The sequence below is a fragment of the Erpetoichthys calabaricus genome, chromosome 15, assembly GCF_900747795.2.
Source record: "Erpetoichthys calabaricus chromosome 15, fErpCal1.3, whole genome shotgun sequence".
NCBI lineage: Eukaryota > Metazoa > Chordata > Cladistia > Polypteriformes > Polypteridae > Erpetoichthys > Erpetoichthys calabaricus.
In genome coordinates, this window is record NC_041408.2 from 18,332,433 (window position 1) to 18,355,243 (window position 22,811).

At 38.1% G+C, this 22,811-nt stretch overlaps 1 protein-coding gene across 2 annotated transcripts in view; it reads right to left on the reverse strand.

The window, feature by feature from the left end:
* Positions 1–22,811, reverse strand: part of srbd1 (S1 RNA binding domain 1) — a 427,205-nt gene that overhangs the window by 276,283 nt on the left and 128,111 nt on the right. For both annotated transcript variants that reach the window (XM_051919628.1, XM_028820290.2), the window contains exons 13-14: positions 22,546–22,636; positions 21,496–21,603 (exon numbers count right to left, since the gene is read on the reverse strand). In XM_051919628.1, coding sequence (XP_051775588.1) covers positions 21,496–21,603; positions 22,546–22,636 — 199 coding nt within the window. The remainder of the gene's footprint in view (positions 1–21,495; positions 21,604–22,545; positions 22,637–22,811) is intronic.

The window sequence follows — 22,811 nt, forward strand, 5'->3', positions numbered from 1 at the left end:
ATTATCATATATAGAGCAGAATTCTGGCATGGATTCCAAAAGATGATTACATCTACCACATGGGTTTCACATGAAATGGTAACAGTGACGTCTTCTGTATGTGGAATGAACACAAAGACGTACTTACTTGTGGGATAAGAAACGGTCAAAAATACTGTGCAACTGCTTGTTATTAATGGCTAAATAATGTACAAAATTGAGTAAGTGACTAGAAAAACTCTTCCTTTTTAAAAGAGTTACAATTGGCAACTTTGTGTGAACTTTGTAAAGGAGGAAGAAAAGCAATGCCACCTAATGCATAGCTTCAAAACTTAAGAAAAATGCAAATGACCATGCTCTGGGCCAAGTGCATGACCTGTGCAACTGCTTGTTCAAAAAAAAAAAAATAAAAAAAAATATATCTGCTCTATACGCCTTCTTGAGAAAGAAATTCTACTCTTTCAATCCATGATTAATTTCTAAAGTCCAATTAAAACAATACACTTGTTCAAACAGAACATCTGCTCCAGTTAAGAAGTACTGCATCTTTGGCAGCCCAGCACTTTAAAACTAACAAAAACAATCTGAGTCTTTATTGGTGCTGGCAGCAGCTGAGGTTCTGTAACAGAAAACCTCATGGTTGCTTTTGACTTTTTCTGGGCTTAACTCCAGTCTTAACCCCTTATGTCAATAAACACAAATCGACGAGCGAAACTATATATAAAAAGGTCCTGCAGTTATTTAAGTTGGATTCAGGCTTGTAAAGCCACGTTGGTTACAGGAACAGTAAGAAATATTTGTTTTTAATTACAGCCTGTCAAACAAGCACCAGATGACATTTAAATCCCCCAAGAATGATGCATTCCGTATGGCTGCCACTTCCTTTTCTCTCTGTGATTTTCCGTACCTTCCAAAAATCCACTACACTTCCTAATGATCTTCAGAATAATGCTGCTTTCCTACCATTATCAACACATAATTTCAATACAGTTGAACAGTACAAATTCGGAAAACAGAGAGTTTTCTTGCTTTTACATTAGGGTATTGTTCCTTAACCTATTGGTTATAATCCAAATTGAACTGCAGACATGTTTATGATGGGTCAGTACATGGTTGGATATTTAAATTTGCTGAGTTTGCTCAAGCTTATACTCTGTGCCAAGTGATATTGTATTGTAGCTCATAAAATACCAATGAAGCATCACAGGCAGTTTTTGATTCTATGGTGTTAAATCTCTATATATAAAAATCCAACATCTGTCTGTTTTTCACGAGAGAACTACTTAACGGATTTACATAGAGGTTTTTTTTTGTATAATTTGCTTGAACATTCCGGTTGATTTTGTGACTTCTCTCATCACGCTAAGAATCACAGTTCGCTAGCAGGAGTGATTTATTCATGCTAATCCAAGACAGAGGCTGTGGGCCGAGGGGAAGCGTGACATCAGGAGTGGGGAGCCGGGCAGGTCACTCCTCACTCACATGCCAGCCTCCGTTCGAGTGGGTCTACCCCTCGCCACATTTTGGAGTATATCTTGCCTCCACTTAGCTAGCGATACCAGTCTGTTTATAGATTTTTAAAGTTTGTCCTGTTTCACTACTACACGGGTGGAGCTGTGGGGGGCTGCTAGTTCATAAAAAGATTTCCCAAAACCCCACCACTTCTATCACAATCAAACTAAGATGACTGACAGCTTGTAAGCTTGTGAGGTGAATGTACTGCGATGCTACTTTAAAATGTCAAAATAAAAACATAACATGCTAAAAAGGATTTGACAAGGTATATATAGTGCCATGGTAGTATTTAATGCTAAATGCAGTTAAATTGTGTCTCTCTGCAAATATGAATTCCACTTCCCAACACTATTTTAAAGTGTACGTACACTCACCGGACATTTCATTGGGTACACCTTGCTAGTACTGGGTTGGACCCCCCTTATGCCTTCAGAACCGCCGCAATTTTTCGTGGCATAGATTGAACAAGGTGCTGGACAAATTCCTCAGGGATTTTGGTGCATATTAACATGACAGCCTCACACAGTTGCTGCAGATTTGTCAGCTGTTCATCCATAATGCAATTCTCCTGTTCCACCACCTCCTAAAGGTGCTCTGTTTGATTAAGATCTGGTGACTGTAGAGGCCATTTGAATATAGTGAACATATATATATTGTTCAACATTTTATTCTGTGTTAAAGAAAATGATGCAAGTTTTTTATACCTTTTTTTAAAACCGAAGGGCTTGTACTCTAACTCTTATTTATTTATATATATATATATATATATATTTTATGGACTCCCAAAAATACATAAAACACCACTGAAATCATACAACTTATCAAAAAGACTTTTCCAACTACTCAAACATTTAACTTACGACTCAGATTATTCCGTCAACAGCGCGGAGTCGGCATTACAGCGCTTGAAAGACGTATTCATCGCCGAGGACGAGATCATGGTCTCGTTTGATGTTGTATCGCTATACACCATGATTCCGATCCATCTGGCCACAGAAACACTATTAATGAAACTGGATAGCGACCCCACCATAGAGACAAGAAACAAACTGTCCATCAAAGACATAATGCACCTAATATCACTTTGCCAAAAAACTCACTTTCATTTCAACGGCAAGTATTACACTCAGAAAGAAGGCATGCCAATGGGATCAACGTTATCAGGACTCCTAGCGGAACTGGTAATGCAACGATTTGAAAACATAGCTTTATCCCAGATTACACCCAAAATTTGGATACGCTATGAAGACGACACATTCATCATACTAAGAAAGAACCAGCTGAATGAGTTCTACAATCATATCAACACAATATTCCCTGCAATCCAGTTCACAATGGAAAAAGAAATGAACCGACACATCAGCTTCCTGGACATCTACATCAAAAGAAATAGTGACGCCACCCTGACCACAAGTGTTTACCGCAAAGAATGCTACGCAGACAAGATTCTGCACTTCTCCAGCAACCACCTGGTATCTCATAAACGGAGCTGCGTGAAAACCCTATTCAAACGAGTCCACACCCATTGTAATACTAAGGAAACAAAAATTAATGAGAGACGCTATCTCTTCCACCTTTTCACCTCAAATGGATACTCAAAAACATTCATTAATCGGAGCCTACACAGGAGACACCAAATGAATCAGCAAACAATCGACTTAAATCAGAACCCCCACCCCACCTGGCACTCACTTCCTTATCACCACAATGTGTCAGAAGGTACAGCGCGCATCCTGACCAAGTGGGGCATCAGAATAGCACACAAACCCACGAACAATCTGTGCACGGTCCTGTTTAATGCTAAAAACAAGAAATCGACAGCAGAAACACGAAACGCAGTTTATAGTATCCCATGCAGTTCTTGCTCAGCGGTATACATAGGACAAACGTCAAAAAGAATCTCAACACATGTACAGGAACATCGCAACGCCATCAGAAGAAAGGACGCACTATCTTTGATATATGCACATACTAAATCGACAGGACACACATTCAACTGGGACAATGTAAAAGTAAAATTTAAGGCCAGTACTAAAAGTGCCAGAGAGTTGGCCGAGTCTTGGCTATCAGATGAAAACGCCATCAACAGACACTTGGACATAAATCCAGCATATGCTAACTTAAGAAGAACATGTACATAATAAATAAACTATACATATATATATATATATATATATATATATATATATATATATATAAAAGATTCCTCTTAGTTCATACTGGAGGTGCAACACAGCTTTTTGTGTTGTTTTAGTGCCTCCAAATCAGAGTATGTCAGATCCCTCAGCAAAGGAATGATCAATATTTGTAAGAGGGTCAGTTACTTCTTGGCATTTGCTGTATGGGTGGTAAGCATCACATGTGTAGAACTGTCTTACCTCTGCATTGCATAAATAGGTTATATCTAGCTGAATAAAGTTCACCTCATCCAATGGTCAAATTGCTTTCTATTTTATTCCCCTTTTTACAAATTGAATGGCTGAAAACAAAAAGAAGCAGGTAGAATCAGGCTGCTTTATTAGCCACTTTGTGCCTGCCCAGCACAGAGCAAGCATATCGTCAAAACCAGAAAAAACAGATGTTAATACCAAACAGGAGAACAGATGCTGCACATTGTAAATGTTTAAGCACCAACCACCTACATTAGTTTAAAATATGGAATAAATTGCAAAGAATTTGTGTCATGCTGGCAGAATTCACCAAGAATAACACGAACATTATATCTGCTTATTTTGAGCTGCTGCAATACATTAATATATTCAGATTTCCATGTAAACTTTTACATGCTTCTGGTTCTTTAGAATAGATTAGATAAACTTTATTAATACCAGAGGGAAATTTAGATGTATAGAGCAGCATAAACATAAAAAACAAGGATACAGACTCAAACGACAAATAACAGCCAAACAATCAATCAATCGATAAATAAATGAAATAAACGTACTGTATATTGCTCAGAGGTTTTAAAATGGACTTGAAGAATACTTTGGGAAAAAGAATTAAATTGCCTGTTAACAGTGGGCAGATCCCCAGGGGCACTTCTTAGCACACCATGGTGGAATAAGCCTGTGGCTAAAAGTGCTCCAGAAGTGCAACTCATAGAGGGGATTTTTCATGACAGCATCCATATTGCCACCATTCTCTTTTCTACTGTACAACAGTTTCCTGTGTGTCCAGGGTTACCCTGTGACAGAGTAGGCTTTCTTTATACATTTGTTCAGGTATTATGCATCTTTTCAGCTCAAGTTGCATCTATAAGAGACCACAATGAATGCACTGGCTGCTAAAGACTAGTAGAATATCTCTAGTAGCCTACTGTATATATCAAGATACTGGAGTCTCTTTAGGAAGCTGGCCCTTCTTGTACAGCGCCTCTGTGTTGACAGTCCAGTCCAGTATGTTGCTTATATGAACCCCCGGTACTTGAAGGTCTGCACCACTTCCACATCCTACTGGTCTCAGAGGCTTCTTGGCACACCAGAAGTCCATCACTATCTCTTTCTCTTGCTAATGTTGAGTTGCAGGTGGTTCTTCCCTGTTCTCAGACTCATCTCTATTATTAATACAGCCTATGATGGAGGAGTCATCTGAACATTTCTGTAGGTGGCAAGCACCAGTATTGTATTGGAAGTCTGTTGTGTAGAGGGGTAAACAAGAAGGGTGACAAGACAGTTCCCAGAGGTGCTCAAGTATTACATAACACCATTTCTGACAGACATTTCCTGAGCCTCATAAACAGGAGACTGTGTGAGCATTAAGATTTAAAACCTTGAGTTTCGTCAGAAACACCTCCCCCCTAATATGGGGTCAGGGAGCAGGAGGGTGCTTAAGGGACTGTAAAAATCAATGAAAACTATTCTAAATAGTTACTTCATTTCTGTGATGTTATCATTTGTACTCCAGACAGCTCTGGACCTCAGCCTGGCTGAAGGTTCACCTTCCAACAGGATAATGATCCTAAGCACAAAGTAAAGGCAACACAAGAATGAGTTAGGGACAATTCTGGGACTATCTTTGAGTGGTCAAGCCTAAGCCTGTACTTGACTCCAACTGAACATCTCTGGAGAGACCAGAAAACAGCCATCCACCAACGGTATCCATCCAACCTCACAGAGCTTGAGAGGATCTACAGAGAAGAATGGCAGAATGTAACATTATTTCAGAAAAGACTTCAGGCTGTAATCACTGCCAAATGTTCTTCAGCAAAGTATTGAGTAAAGGGTCTGAATACCAGTGTGTTAATGTGATATTTCAGTTGTGTTTTTTTTTTTATATAAATAAATTTGCAAAAACCTCTAAAATCTTATTTTCACTTTGTCATTGTAGGGTATTGAGTGTTACTTGACGAGAGGAAAAATAATTGAAATGTTTTTAGCATAAGGCTGTAACATAACAAAATGTGTAAAATGTTAAAAGGTACGAGTGCTTTCTGAAAGCACTCTATGTTCTTTGTATAGCATGATGATTTCAGCTATACCGAGTATCCTTGGTGAAGTCTCAAAAGTGCTTTATACAGCTTAAGAATAACCTCCCTAGGTTTGTACTTTATATACTGAGCTGTCTACCATACCATACCATACCATTTTTATTTGTTAAGCGCTTAAAAACACAGCATTACAACTGACCGAAGCGCTGCACAGTTAAAACAAGCAAGACTAAAAGCAAAATATTCAAAACAAACATTAAGAGAGAATTAAAACAGAGACACTAAAAACAGGTCAGGGGACCCAATAAAACAGAAATAGCAAAAAGCAAGTGGAAATAAGACAGATTAAGAATTAAAAGCCAATATGAAGAAGTGCGTTTTTAGGTGTGATTTGAATGTGGCGACTGAAGCGGCTTGCCTAACCACTAAAGGTAAGGAGTTCCAGAGCCTGGGTGCACAGACAGAAAAAGCCCTTTCACCACGAGCTTTAAAACGTGCCTTGGGAACGGTTAGGAGCAGCTGATCTGCGGATCTAAGAACACGAGGGGGATTGTGACGATGGAGCAAGACACTCAAGTAGGCAGGGGCTAGACCATTTAGTGCCTTATAGGTTAAGAGGAGTATCTTAAAATCAATTCTGAATCTAACCGGCAGCCAGTGTAGGGTTTTTAAAATCGGTGTAATGTGTTGGCTTCTGCTGCTTCCAGTTAAAAGCCTTGCAGCCGCATTTTGAACCAACTGGAGTCTAGAAAGAGTGGCTTTACTAATACCATGTAAGCAGGAATTAGAATAGTCGAGCCGGGACGTAATGAATGCATGGATTACTGATTCCAGGAGGTGGTAAGGCAGCATTGGTTTGAGTTTGGCAATTCGCTGGAGATGGAAAAATCAGGATTTTACTGTGCTGTTGACTTGAGCATCCAATGTCTAACATAATATTCTGTTAGTTCCTGATTACTTCTGTATACTGTTTGGAAATAATGAAGATTCCACTTCAGCTCCAGGTCTTTCTCATGAGGTGAGCATTCATGTTTCAGATCTCCCATTATATATTCACATCTAATACTTTCACTCCCAACATATAATTCATTTTACATTAAACTTAACCTTCTAGAAATATATCTGAATTATGCCATTGTCCATCTGTACTGATCTGGGAAATTCTAAATTATCTGCCCTGTCACCTCATTTTGTATCATCTGCAAATTAAATTTTTTTATAGTGTTATCAAGATCTTTATAGAGTGTACATTAAAAAAAAGCATTTGTGCTGGAGCTGCTGCTCTAAGTGACACCATTTTTGACATCACTTAATTTTAAAAAAAGTCCCCCAGACTATAACTGTTTCTGTGTTTAATCCATTTACAAACTGTGCTTTCAAACTCTCTTTGTTTTTACGAGGGGGAGTCAAGCTAGAGTTAAGAAATGGGATTTATTAGAAAATGGAATGAACCTTAACAAAACTGATAATGTAATTTCTCAATGTAGTCTCCATCCTTATCAATGCACTTGCATCACCTGCCTGGATTTTAGCAGAATAAAAGGTTTTGTCTTGTCCTCACAACCACTCGTGCACTGCTTTCTTCACGTCGTCATCTGTCTTGAATCGACGACCACGCAGATGTTTTTATTTTTTGAGGTCCAAAAAGGAGGAAATCACATAGTGCCAAATCTGATGAATAAGGATGACGTGGCAATACCTCAAACTTCAGTTTCTCCAGACAAGCCTTGGTGTTCTTAGCAGTGTGTCATTGTCTTGTAGCAAAAGGACTCCTTGAGACAGCAGTCCCCGCCACTTGGATCGAATAGTGGGCTTCACATTAGTCCCCAGCAAGTCACAGTAACTTGCACTAGTGACTGTATTACCCCTTGGCATGTAGTGTTTCACAATTGCTTGAGTGCTCAAGTGGTTTAGAGCAGGGGTCCCCAACCCCCCCCGTCTGCGGCCCACCACTGGGCCGCAGCCGTCTGACAGCCGGTCCGTGAGAGAACTGCCCGCAACGGAGACTCAGACTTTTCAGAATGCTTGGCGGGCAGGGCTTTGCAACGGCACAGAGAGAGACCGAGCTGAGAGAGTATTACAACAAAGTATTTTTATGATCCCGACAGTTTCCCCATATGACATGAGCCTATAGAAATCTCATTACTACGAAGTACACTCAGCATATACTTTCATTTCAACGAAGTGACCTTGAAATGCTTGAATGAATCATCCGCAGAGCAGTTAGATTTGTGGTCGCAGCTCAGTTGTGCACATTTGCACAATGATCCCCAAACAGAAACATTGTAAAAAAAATTTCTTTCTTCGAACTTTCCTCGTACTGTTTATGCTGTTTTTGTTTTCTGTGGTTTCCAGTGATACCTTTTGCTTATTGCTTGTCAACATTTGAAAAACATCCATTGGAATTTAGTCATTGGCACCCTCCTATAGAAACGGCAGACACGAAAAAACAATATCAGTGTTAATGTTTGTGATGTGCAATCTGTTGGAATGACAAATGCAATGCATATGTCTTTGTTATATGCAAAAAAAGAAGAAAAATATCAAGTTGCAAATGTATGCGAACGGCTTAATAACTTAATAATAATAGAAATGTAATGTAAATTGTGTATAAAACTGCCCTAAGAACCCGCCCTGAATCCTCAACCCCCCCACCCCCACCGGTCCCTGGAAAAATTTTCTTCTAGTAAAGTGGTCCTTGCTGTCAAAAAGGTTGGGGACTACTGATTTAGAGGACAAGAAGAAAACTTATTCTGCTGGAATCCAGGCACTTCCAGGCAGGTGGTACAAGTGCATTGAGGAGACAGCATTGAGAAATGACATTATCAACTTTGGTAAGGTTCATTCCATTTTCTAATAAATCCCATTTTCTATCTTTAGCTTGACTAGCCCTCATAAGACACTCATGTGGGACCTTACAAAAAGTTTTATAAAAATTAACATTAACAATTCTGCAACACATGCATATTCCTCTCCCTGATCATTTGCTTCTGCTCATAGAATCCAGCACACTAGTGAAACACAAACTCTGTAAAGATTTTACACAGAATAATTAATATAACGTAGCTCCTCATATTTGAAGACCATCTGACACACATGACGACACCTGAAGTATATATCTTATTGAGGGGATACATATCATGTATTAAACAAGCTTTTGGAGCATAAAAGATAATGAGGTAGATTAAATAAGTGGAAATGCTGTATTGTAATATTCAAATAATAAAATAATTGAGTCTGCTTTTCTGTCCTGAATAGATGGTAATTACAGTAAAAGCTGCAATATTCAGCATCTCCAGGACAAGGCATGAGTGAGATATTGAACTCTGTGGGGTATCTGAATGTTACACATTCCCATTATGTTTTTTAGCCTGTTTGGCATGCAAAAGTAAGAGAACCTATGCACGGAGAAGACCTCACAAATCTATATTTTATATAAAAAATATTATAATATATATATATATATATATATATATATATATATACATGATAAGTCAATGTATGTGTGCATGTCCCAGCATCACTTCCGAATGGCTATAGCAATTTTCATGAAACCTGGTACATATGTTTCTTATTGGTTGTCTAAAAATACTGTTGGGTGGAACCAACCCTAACCCACCCCCTTCTGTGTAGGGTGGGGGTGATCTTATGGTCTTGTATGTATTGTGGAATATGGCCGGCCGTTCATCCCGGCCAATACCCCCAAGCCGCCAGGTGGAGCTCTCCTTGCAGTATGGAGGTACCCCGAATGCCAGCAGGGAATTATGGACATTGGAGTTTTCCTTTACAACCCTGCTGGATACCACGGGGGCGGCTAGAAGGCGCTGCAGGGAGGAGCAGTAATTATTTTCCCTACGCCTGCGGAAGTATGTCAAAGTCACATGAACAAGAGGAATGATGTGCTTCCGGGGTGAAGAAAAGGATTTTTTTTTTTTTCTGACCCGGAAGTGTTCCTAGTCACGTGGACAGAGAGGGCAAAACACTTCCGGGTCAAGGACTATAAAAGGACTATGGGAAATCCCAGACGTCGAGCTGAGCTGGGTGGAAGGGTGGCAACGCGTCTGGGAGTGGAGGATTGTGATTATTGTTATTGATTATTGGTGATTATTTATGAGTATTGTGGAGAGAAGGGTGCTTGGTGCACATTATTATTATAAAATAAATAATAATTGGATTTTTATCTGGTGTCTGACATCTGATCTGAGGGTTCAAGGGGACGACAGTGCCTCTATATTTCACAGTATGTTATCATCCAGTTGCCGCTTGGAACCAGCCAACTCTATTTAATTTGCTGGTTCCAAGCAGCAACTGGATGATAACATACATACAAGACCTCACGACAAGCACATTAGTGAGTCTTCATTATGTGTTAATTTATTTTTACAGCTTTTTTTTTTTTTTAAACTATATTTTTCTTAAACAATTAAAAAAAAAAACAAAAAAAACACTATTTTCCTCCCGGTCAACTCTGGGTATTTCAGCTAGTTAATAATAAAAGCAAACTGAAAAGGGACAACGGAAGTTCCAACATTTGAGAGCACTGCCTCTTCTGGAATATTCAGGAGTGGTGTTTTTGACAAATGACTTCAATAACATTTGTAATTGTTTTGCATGACTGTTAATACTTGCACATTTGTGAATGCTTCACTTAATGAATGTTATATTTAATAACAAAGGTTCAGAAAAAGAATACATTTACAATGTAAAATTACTACAAAGTATGAGCAACAAAATATAACTTATTTAAATTATTAACATTTTTCTTTGTTGTGCACTTGCTTATCCAATTCAGTGTTTCGGAGGCTGGTGTAAAGTGTAATGTAGGAAGCAACCCTAGACAAGTGCCAGTCCAAATGCCAGACACTCACTGCAGATACAGGAGCCTCTACTGACAAGCAGAGAAGCTTCAGGCAGCTCATAGCCAAAAACGCTTGCACCCACAAAAAACAAAAAATGATGTTATTCTTGTGTGAAAGGTCAGCATAGAACAATGTTGCCTTTAAAATACTAAAAAATATATACAGTAATCCCTCGCTATATCGCGCTTTGCCTTTCGCGGCTTCACTCCATCGCAGATTTTATATGTAAGCATATTTAAATATATATCGCGGATTTTTCGCTGCTTCGCGGGTTTCTGCGGACAATGGGTCTTTTAATTTCTGGTACATGCTTCCTCAGTTGGTTTGCCCAGTTGATTTCATACAAGGGACGCTATTGGCAGATGGCTGAGAAGCTACCCAGCTTACTTTTCTCTTTCTACAGCACTTTGGTCAGCGGCTGTTGTATGTAAAGTGCTTTATAAATAAAGTTGACTTGACTTGACTTCTCTTGCGCTGACTTTCTCTGATCCTGACGTAGGGGGATTGAGCAGGGGGGCTGTTCGCACACCTAGACAATACGGACGCCCGTCTAAAAATGCTGAAAGATTATCTTCACGTTGCTATCTTTTGTGCAGCTGCTTCCTGAAACGACATGCTGCACAGTGCTTCGCATACTTAAAAGCTCGAAGGGCACGTATTGATTTTTGACTGAAAAACAAACTCTGTCTCTCTCTCTCTCTCTTTGTCTGCTCCTGACGGAGGGGGTGTGAGCTGCCACCTTCAACAGCTTTGTGCCGCGGTGCTTCGCATACTTAAAAGCCAAACAGCTCTATTGATTTATTATTGTTTGCTCCTGACACGCACTCCTTTGAAGAGGAAGATATGATTGCATTCTTTTAATTGTGAGACGGAACTGTCATCTCTGTCTTGTCATGGAGCACAGTTTAAACTTTTGAAAAAGAGACAAATGTTTGTTTGCAGTGTTTGTATAACGTTCCTGTCTCTCTACAACCTCCTGTGTTTCTGCGCAAATCTGTGACCCAAGCATGACAATATAAAAATAACCATATAAACATATGGTTTCTACTTCGCGGATTTTCTTATTTCGCGGGTGGCTCTGGAACGCAACCCCCGCGATGGAGGAGGGATTACTGTATATATATATCTGCCATTGCAAGAATGCGTGAAGATTTTTTGAATACTTTCAATTACGAAGATTAACTCTATTCTTATAAACCAAATTAGAATACTTTCAGATGTAAATATTTAAGTCCACTTGAATTCCACACTTTTAAAATGATCTTTAAAAGCCCACCTTCATAAAGTGCCTCCTATAGTTAATCTCAGGGTTAATATCAAAAGCCATACCCACCTACCCCCATGCAAGTAGTACGTATAAATGAGAAGAAAAGATGTGCTCAGAGATACAAATATACGTTCTGTATTTAGGCAATACTCAAAGGACTGCACAAATAAAGCCAGAAGGCTTATAAGAGCTTTAATATAATAGAGACAACACATAATATCTAATAATACACAACATCCATCCATCCATCCATTTTCCAACCCGCTGAATCCGAACACAGGGTCATGGGGGTCTGCTGGAGCCAAACCCAGCCAACACAGGGCACAAGGCAGGGAACTAATCCTGGGCAGGGTGCCAACCCACCGCAGAACACAACATCTATTTATTCATTTACATTGGGAAAATGAAGTCAGTATATTATGTGTGCAAACAGCTATCTGAAGAAAACAAAACATTTTTAGCACATTTCAGAAAACATACAGAGTATTATGCTTTTCAAGAGTCCTGTCCTCCTTGTAGCTATTGATTTAATGGAAAATTGACCAAGTGAGGTTTCTTTCTTTTTTTGCAATTATCAGACAGGATGTGTGCGCTAATTGCTTGGTAACAAGCCAGAATTGTTTTCAAAAACACTTACTGTTCTTATAATCTTGAGTGATCCTGCTGCTGCATTACATTTGAGAACAGTAATGCAGCAGGGCGGTAATTACATTTTCAAGCAACTCATAGTTCCTGTGGAAATGGAGTTGGAGAGAGCCGTGTCTCGCACCTGCACCCTATGATAGGTTTTTCAAGTGAATTACTGTACCAACAAGAATAAAAATGCAAGGGATATAGAGTTAGCAGGACCACAAAAAAATCATCAGGCAGAGCACTTAATCAAAGTACCGAGGGCTTCATTTACAGCATCAGGTATTGTAGCCTTGTAATAAAAACTTCATTATTTCCACACCACTAACGGAAAGCAACTGTTTAACTAGACAATAACATACAGAATGGCTGAAGAATTCTGTTTCAGTAGTGTGCAACTTTCTGTGATCTCTGGAGATATCTAAATGTATCACTGGGGGGAATTTAATGCAGCAGGTGCAATTATTCCAATAATAAAGCCAAACCCTAGAGCAACCACCTAAAGCTGAAGTAAGTAGGCTCCTTCTGTCCCAAGTCTCCTATAATCCTACAGAAAAACAAAGCAATTGATGCTTATTTTCAAAAGTCTGTAAACAGTTTTTCAGCAATGCACTAGTCTTGGCAAGATCCCTTTCCATGCCAAGTTAGTGTACCGCTTGGACCATTTAATAAACATCCATAAATCTTTCAATTATAGGCTTACACAGAGCAGATATCTGTCCTGGAATAATAGTTACTGTTGTAGCCAACCCCAGTTACAAAACTGGCAAATTAATATACATACTGTACAAACCCATTCCCACCGACACTAGATCAATGTAGATTCAATAAAAAAAACTTAATTGTGAGTTCACAGCAAGCTCTTATAATCTTCCCAAACCAGATATTTACCTTCTTAGTTAACATGTCAATCTTTTTTTCTCAAGGAATAAGTGGGAAAAGAACATTTTCAGCTGCAAAACAAGGTGCAACCTACTTGCAAAAGGACTCCATATTACAAGATAGACTTTTAGAAAAACAGAAGCATGGCTGGGTGAAAAAGTTCAGTAAGCTGATGAGCCAATCACTTTAACCAAAGACACGTTATGTCATACTAATAATGTATTATAAGAAGTAAAAAAAAATACACATATCTGGTCAACTATGATCAAAAACATAAGCAAGAGGTCAGAAATACCGTACTGGTCAAAAACAAATGCAGAAATGGGAGGAAAAAATCTAAAGGAAACTTCTGAACACATAAGTTACCAAATACTTCTGTTTTTAAGCAGCTTGTTTACTGTATATATAAACATTATTGTAGGCAGAAGGTGGTTTAACTGAGCATCCGGTTACTGCATAATTATTGAATTTACTATACAAATAAAAATAAAAAGCACAGCGCAAGGCAAACATCATGCAGAAACTGTGGATAAAGGTACTGTAATCAGCAGATTTCTCAGAGGGCTGTCAATAAGAACATGGTCAAGGCCGTCTCTGAAAACCTATTTTACCAATGAATTAAGGCCCCATCACATTACACCTGTCCTCACAGGTGTCGCAGTGGTAGTGCTGCTGCTTTGCAGTAAGGAGACTGTGGAAGATTGTGGGTTCGCTTCCTGGTTCCTCCCTGTGTGGATAGCGCTTTGAGTACTGAGAAAAGTGCTATATAAATGTAATGAATTATTATTATTATTATTATTACACAACTTTTCTAGTGATTTTCAGTCATAAACTTGATTTACACTACTTTAGTGAACCAGAGGTAGAGTCAACCACAAGTTTGATTTGTCTTATGTTGCGGGAGTGGGCTCTGTGTATGCAAGAGTCGAGAACCAATGACCGCTAGGACATACAGTCAAATGAAAAAGTTTGGGAACCCCCTTAATTCTTTGGATATTTGTTTATCATTGGCTGAGCTTTCAAAGTAGCAACTTCCTTTTAATGTATGACATGCCTTATGGAAACAGTAGTATTTCAGCAGTGACATTAAGTTTACTGGATTAACAGAAAATATGCAATATGCATCATAACAAAATTAGACAGGTGCATAAATTTGGGCACCCCAACAGAGACATGACATCAATACTTAGTTGAGCCTCCTTTTGCAAACATAACAGTCACTAGACGCTGTCCTCCTATAGCCTTTGATAAGTGTCTGGATTCTGGATGGAGGTATTTTTGACCATTCTTCATACAAAATCTCTCCAGTTCAGTTAAATCTGATGGCTGCCGAGCATGGACAGACAGCTTCAAATCATCCCATAGATTTTCAATGATATTCAAGTCAGGGGACTGTGACGGCCATTCCATAACATTGTACTTCTCCCTCTACAAGAATTCCTTTGTAGATTTCAAACTGTGTTTTGGGTCATTGTCTTGTTGGAATATCCAACCCCTGCGTAACTTCAACTTTGTGACTGATGCTTGAACATTATCCTGAAGAATTTGTTGATATTGGGTTGAATTCATTCGACCCTCGACTTTAACAAGGGCCCCAGTCCCTGAACTAGCCACACAGCCCCACAGCATTATGGAACCTCCTCCAAATTTGACAGTAGGTAGCAGGTGTTTTTCTTGGAATGCGGTGTTCTTCTTCCGCCATGCAAAGCGCTTTTTGTTATGACTAAATAACTCAATTTTTGTCTCATCAGTCCAAAGCACTTCGTTCCAAATTGAGTCTGGCTTGTCTAAATGAGCATTTGCATACAACAAGCGACTGTTTGTGGCGTGAGTGCAGAAAGGGCTTCTTTCTCATCACCCAGATGTTCTTTGTGGAAATTATGCTGAATTGTAGAACGATGTACAGATACACCATCTGCAACAAGATGTTCTTGCAGGGCTTTGGAGGTGATCTGTGGGTTGTCTGTAACCATTCTCACAATCCTGTTTATATGCCGCTCCTGTATTTTTCTTGGCCTGCCAGACCTGCTGGGTTTAACAGCAACTGTGCCTGTGGCCTTCCATTTCCCGATTCCATTCCTTACAGTTGAAGCTGACAGTTTAAACCTCTGAGATAGCTTTTTGTAGCCTTCCCCATAACCATCAGAAGGAACAATCTTTGTTTTCAGATCTTTTGAGAGTTGCTTTGAGGATCCCATGCTGTCACTCTTCAGTGGAGAGTCAAAGGGAAGGAAGCACAACTTGCAATTGACCACCTTAAATACGTTTATATCTCATGATTGGACACACTTGTCTATGAAGTTCAAGGCTTAACGAGCTCATCCAACCAATTTGGTGTTGCAAGTAATCAGCATTGAGCAGTGACAGGTATTCAAATCAGCAAAATGCCAAGGGGACCCACATTTATGCACAGCCAGTTTTTCACATTTGATTTAATTTCATACAACTAAAGACTGCTTCACTAAAAATTTTTGTTCAGAAAACACCGTAGTACTCAGATGTTCCTAGGAAATGAAAGACATACCACTGTTATCTTTTTTGTTGAAAGGAGAGTCAATTATTATGCAGGCTGAGAGGGGTTCCCAAACTTTTTCATAGGACTGTAAATACAATGCATATAGTGGCTTTGAGGAATAAGGAAATTAGATGTTTTGGACAACACAAAAGATGAATGACTCCTGTGTCTGATGTTTTATATTTTACTTAGCACAACAGAATGGAAAAAGAAAAAGGAAAAATGGGGCTAAGGTTGTGACTGTGCTCACTTTACTTGTAAAGCATTCATACAGCACCAGCTCTGTCAGGCAACACATTATTGACTGTCAGAAAAAGGGGAAAGCTCATGATACTTGGGGAATATGAAATTGTGCTGGAAAGTCATCACAGAATCATGCTATTTGTCATGTCCTGTGATTTCCAGTTGCATAATCTGAAACTTTCAGATGATGAAAGCAGTAACTGCAGACATTAAGTAGCTCAGAGGAGCACATAGAAAACATGCAAACACCCCACCAAAAGCATAGAAATATTGATTGCTTAAACTGTTTTTGTTGAAGTTGCTACAAACCACATTTCTACCATGCAATATGGTATGAAACACTGGTATTTCTCACAAAATAATTGGTGCCAAGATGTTGGAAACTGCTGCAATATACATTTCCAGATTCAAGCTGCAAAAATTGTGTGAGTAATCTGTCACGTGAATGTAGTTTGAGTGACAGATTACATTACAAGCCTCATTTCTCAATTCCAATTTTTTGCTCAGATTGGATCTTGAAGGTTCACATTCATAAGTACAAGTGACCTGTATCTAACTGTAAAGTGAAAACATCCTTCTTCCAAAACGGCACATATTGATACATTTGTGCACGAGTCATGTGTGTCCCAAACAACAAAAATGTCATATTTATAAGATGACTCGTGGTATTAAAACCAACAAAATGGATGCACAAGTAGCTCTTGTATGCATCATAATTTGTTCTGGAGGAAGGCTATTGCTGGCACTACTGCACCAAGATGTGTGGGAACCAGAAAGAAGCCAGCCATGGTGAGACTGTGACTGTTGTCACAGCTGTAGTTCTCCTCTATTATTGTTTTGACACGCTCCCGGTGCTGGCTGATGACGACAGTGCTCAGCCCATGCGCATAGGCAAAAAAAAATACCACACATGAATTCTGATCTGACCATACTGCATGGCCAAGAATTGAATATCTATCCAATCTAGCATCACATATTAAAGTGACTCAAATTTGTGTCATATTAAAACAAACAAAAAAATCAGATAAGAGTTACTTCAGCCTGGCAATATGAACACAGTCCAAGTCCTCAAGATATCATTAAGAATGACGTTTATTAGATGCTTAAATGCTCATCCAATGTTAATTCTAAACCACTGGCTTGTACTGAAATAAAGGAAACAACCAGAATAATGCCCGTCACTGAGCTGTTTTATTAAAAGGTACACCATATGGATTTCATGGAGCCTTCAATATCTTCAAATGAATCTGGTTTATCAAACTGCTATCCACTAGAGGTGAGATCAGTTTCTGAAAAAAAATACTTTCACATCTATTATCAGGAATTTGTTTGGATTTATGGAATCTCAAGTTCAGCAAAGTACAGATAAAAAGCTGTACAACAGATTGCCACAAATTTTAGTGGTACCACACATTTCATTAACTCAGAGAAAAAAGCATGCTGCATAATACAAAGCAAATCATAAGCCTATGTGGTAATGATATGTCAGTAGTAAAGAATCAAGAAGAAAGCAACCAATTCTTGATGGCCGTGCCAATTTCAAATAGAAGTCGTTTTAGCAATGCAAAAAAATCACTAATAATGTGATGCATTTCTTATTAAAATGCATGACCCTAATATACAGAACAGAAAAAAAACAAGTTAAGGAAAAATTATATAAAACAACTTACCTAAAATAGAGTTGCATAACCAAAAGTATTTTTCACTTCAGGCAGTTTACAGTGACAACACCAAACAAAACAGCCAAAAGTCTAGCTAAAGTCAATATTTTTTTCATCACCACCACAAGCTTATGCTTAAGAAGAACAGCATTGTTATACCTCAGCCTAAAAATGATAAAACTGATTACGATTGTAAACTTTACAAATGTGTGCCTTCGGATATATTTCTGTGATGATTATACGAATGAAGGTAGATACATTCTCCAATATGAATTTATGACAATGGAAAATTTGCAAGATAATGATTAGTGCTTTCCAGATTTTTCAGGAAAAGAAAAAAAAGAACTAAACACCGATGCTACGCATGTAATTTAACTGGAAAGCATATCGGAGGAATATGGCTGAAGAGAATTTATGGGCACAGTCATTCTATTCCATTTCAAGTCAATGTTTCCAATGCAGAATTTGTCAATTCTGATAGAATACCACTGAAATATACTGCTGATGTTAATAATAATAATAATAATAATAATACATAACTCAAATTTTGCAATATCCTAGTAATAGTCACTGTCATTTTACTTTATATAAGCATTACTCTGTAAATAACACCTTGAGCATTTCATGTTAAAGACTATGCAAAGTAATTCGATTTTTACTCTGTAGGAACAGATTTATGTAGCAGTGCTAAACTGTACATCTGCAGTGCTAAATGTAGAACACATAAGGGTTAAACGAAGCCCAATTCTGGGTTAACCCATAGTGCCCCAAAATGCTACGAAAACATTTTTGAAACACAAGTTTGAGATTAATCTGTACGTGCAAGGTGGTCATTACCAACTTTTTGAATATCCTGTAGTCTCCCAGAGCTGGCTGTTAGCAAGTACAGCTGGTGGTCAACAACTGAAGGGGCACAGCATCAATTCTGGGGTTGCAGACGGAGTAGATGGCTTGTAAAACTGTTTACTCTCAGTAGTAAAGCAACTGCTTAGACAGCCTTTTGCCAGAAGGTCTTCATTGGATCCCAGCCACCTGCCGTTTCTGTCGATGACAGGCAGTTACCCCCCTGTTTGACTGCAGTCATTCTCAGACAAGAAGGTTCTGCTCTTGTGTGGGCTGGCATCTCTTGGTGAGGTGAGCACTAAGCTGCCGTCTGCACAATTATATCAGAAACTTCCTCTCTAACAGGACAAAAGCTGCCCGGGGCTGGTAGTTCAGCAGGATGGCTAGGGGTGGGAGCTGTGCAGATGCCAGCAGTGACTTTTAGTAGATTTTGCCAATGAGAAAGAGTCAGGATCATTCAACCAAGCAAAAGTGAAAAACGCAGAGATCAGTGAGGAAGTGCCAGGCTCAGTGCTTGAGGCCACTGTACCAGTACCAGGGTTTGTTTTTCAGGTCACAGATAATACAGTAAAAACCCCTTCATTAAAAAAGGCAGGGTGATACCACAGCTTTAAACAAACAGAGAGCATACAAAATGTCAGTGATCAGACTGCATAAAGGAGTCTGCACTGAACAATGTTATGGTGGCCTACAATAACAAGATTAAATATGGCTTTAAGGGATAAAATAAGTAACTTAAAGGAATAAGTGTTTTAAGTTGAATGGCAACAAGGCAAGAGATACAAAACTGCACTTAACGCAAACACAAGGAAAAACTCTTTTAGGGCAAATGTATGAAAACACAAAAGGTATACAGTATTAAACATAAAGTCTACAAGCACAGTGTAATGCTTCAATGCAGTCTTACAGGTACAGTGTAATGCTACAATAATACTGTATGTGTATATATATATATATATGTTGCATTATGTTAGAGCACGACCACCACAAAAAGGATCCAAGTGCTTCAGTCCTAGTTTCACATTAGCTATTGCACCTTCTGGGAGCATTTAAAAGGTTAAGAACATATTGGATGTTCAAACCTAGGACTCATTACAAAAAATAATGTCATCACCTACAGATTAATTCTCAAGAACGACAAAAACTATGATAAACAGAGCACAAAAAAGTGATAAACATATTATTTCAAGTGTCAATCTGGTGTAATCCTAGGGTGGATAAAATCAAGACCCATCTAGTATTGGCTAAACAAATTTTCTACGTTAGATTTTCCTTAGTGTTTGGTAATTTCCTGAAATAACAGATTGAAATAGCTAGGCACAAGTAGCAGAATTCACACCTGGTATATTTATTGCTCAAGTTAAAATTAATATGCAGACGTGTTTTGTGTATTCATAGAAAGCATTTGTTGTTTGTTTAAGTAAGCGGGGATTGCATAATCCAAATGCTCATTATTTACCCTTTAAATCTGGTATTTACTAAGAGATGCATCCATAACATTTATTGAAAATATCTGTCTGTGTCTGCTAGTATAGAGAATTGACTTAAAACCAGGATTATTTCTAATAATTAGGATTAAATACTGTAAGTAGGTTTAAAACAAAAAAAACAATGCATCAGACAATGAAACAAAGACACTGCGGTGTTGTAATGCTGCTTGCTCAGTACCAATTCTTGACTTATAATAATTCTTTAACTCTTTGAGGGCTGAATATTTTTTCCAAAAAACAGTTTCTGAAAAGCAATGGTTTCACACAGAAATCAACATAAAACATCTGTTGCTGCATGCTGTGGCTGCCAGTATGCCAAGAATATGCGTCAGGCTGTCTTTGCGTGGCTGGGACAAAGTCGCAGTGCATTGCAAACTGGTTTCTACTTCTTATCATTGTTAAGTGGCAGTCCTCCCTGGCGAACAATGTTAGTACAACGATTAGCTGGGGACCAATCAGCTGAAGCTGGAACCTCACATTTGTTTTCAATCACTGGTATCAAAATCTGAGTCCGACAAGTCATAGTCCAGTTCAAAGATAATATGGAAAATGTCGTCCACGGAATGTTTTGCTTTACGCATTCGCTTTGATCTCTCGCCAGATGTCAGTGCCATTTTTGCCGTTGTTTGCGCCTTGCTACTCATGCGAGCGCAGAAAATCTCAGTCATATCAATGAATCTAACTTTCCTTCTAGCAATGAGAGTCCAACTAAAAAATAACAGTTGGTTTTGTTACAGTTTACAGTCAATTACCATCGTCAATTCCTCCTTTTGACAAAAATAGACATCAGCTCTGAAAGAGTTAATTAATTCTTTACATTTATATAGCGCTTTTCTCACTACTCAAAGCACTCTCCACACAGGGAGGACCCGGGAAGTGAACCCACAATCTCCTTACTGCAAAGCAGCAGCACTACCACTGCAGAACCTGTGAGGATATTATGTAACACTGACAAATTCACTTAATCAGTTTAATATTTGTAGAATGCATACATCAACAAACAGTAACACTTCAATTTGTAAGTCACTTTGATTAATTAAGTAAATTAAATGTGACATATAAAAAAAAAAAAATCATTAAAAAATCATCCATTGACAAAGAAGCACATCATCATATCAAAGATGTAGTCACTCTTCATTGTACTGTGAGAAACCCCCGAAAGGTATTGTTTTCGAGAAGACTTACCAAAATACAACATCCAATGGTCTGAAGTATTGATTGGCAATGAGCTCCGCAAAAAATGCTTCTGTCTCTCGGCAGGCAGACCCATTTCCAATCACAACAGTATAACAACTGCAAGAAGAATCAGGAAATTGGTTATGCTAATCAGAGTTGATATCAGTCTACCTGGCAATACTGGTTTTGTATAACTAACTTACACAAAGGTCTAATAGATGGTAAAGTTAAGAGGTAAATATGTTTTAAAATGTTGATGAAAATGTAGGCAGCAGAAAAAAAGCATTAAACTGCCATAATACCTATTTTTGTTATCTCTACACAATGTTATACTACATATAAATGAAAACCATCCCCCTAAAATTACAAAAGCAGAATAATAAAATCAAATTTTTTCAATGAGGTTCATTTCCAAACTTCTAAATATTTTTTTTAATAAATTTTCAGTGTAAATATTTTGTAGTTGCTCTTTGTCTCAGCAATTTATACTTTAGCTTGTCAATTTTCACCCATCCAAGATGCACTTTACCCAATTTATGATCTCAAGAAGCTTAAAATATTCCAGTAGCAAAGCTGCCATCTACCTTGTATGGGATTCTAGTCCATCCCATGGCATACCCACCCACACTATGAAAATTATAAGGCCACCAATCATCGTAATTAATCTTACATTGCCTCTCTACTGTATTTAACTCTAAACATGTTATTTTTACCATGGTTTGACTGTACTTTCCATAATTTATTCTACTCAAACAATAATTAAGTAATTATTAATGGTTAAGTAAGTAAGTAACTAAGTAATACACTGCTTGGTTATTTTTCTTCCATAACTTTGATTTTTTAGCTTATTAAGAAGTTTGTAATAATACCACACAATATGGTACATACATATACTGTAAATAACTTTGTATAATACATACATACAGTACATACATACAATACATACATTGTATGCTCCAAGATATATAATAGTAATTTTACAGAAATGCTGAGAAACATAATAGAGGCAACTGGTAAGACCATCACACCCCATGTTCATGTAATAAAGAGATACTTTACTTATGTAATTTCAATAGGTGCCTTATCTTTTCTGCTTCCCGATCTTTTCCTTGTTTATGTAAATACACAACATCAGTATGGAGAATCTGACCTGAAAAATATGACACAGAAGGATCAATTAATTGTAACAAATAGTGAGGCAAAGCTGCTCTGAGGGTTCAATTGGGAACTAATGTTTTAGCAAATTATCTATGCCAATTCAGGTTCTATTTTTGTCTTGTGAAAATGTAACACAATTAAAATGAATTAGATCTTACCTATTTTGT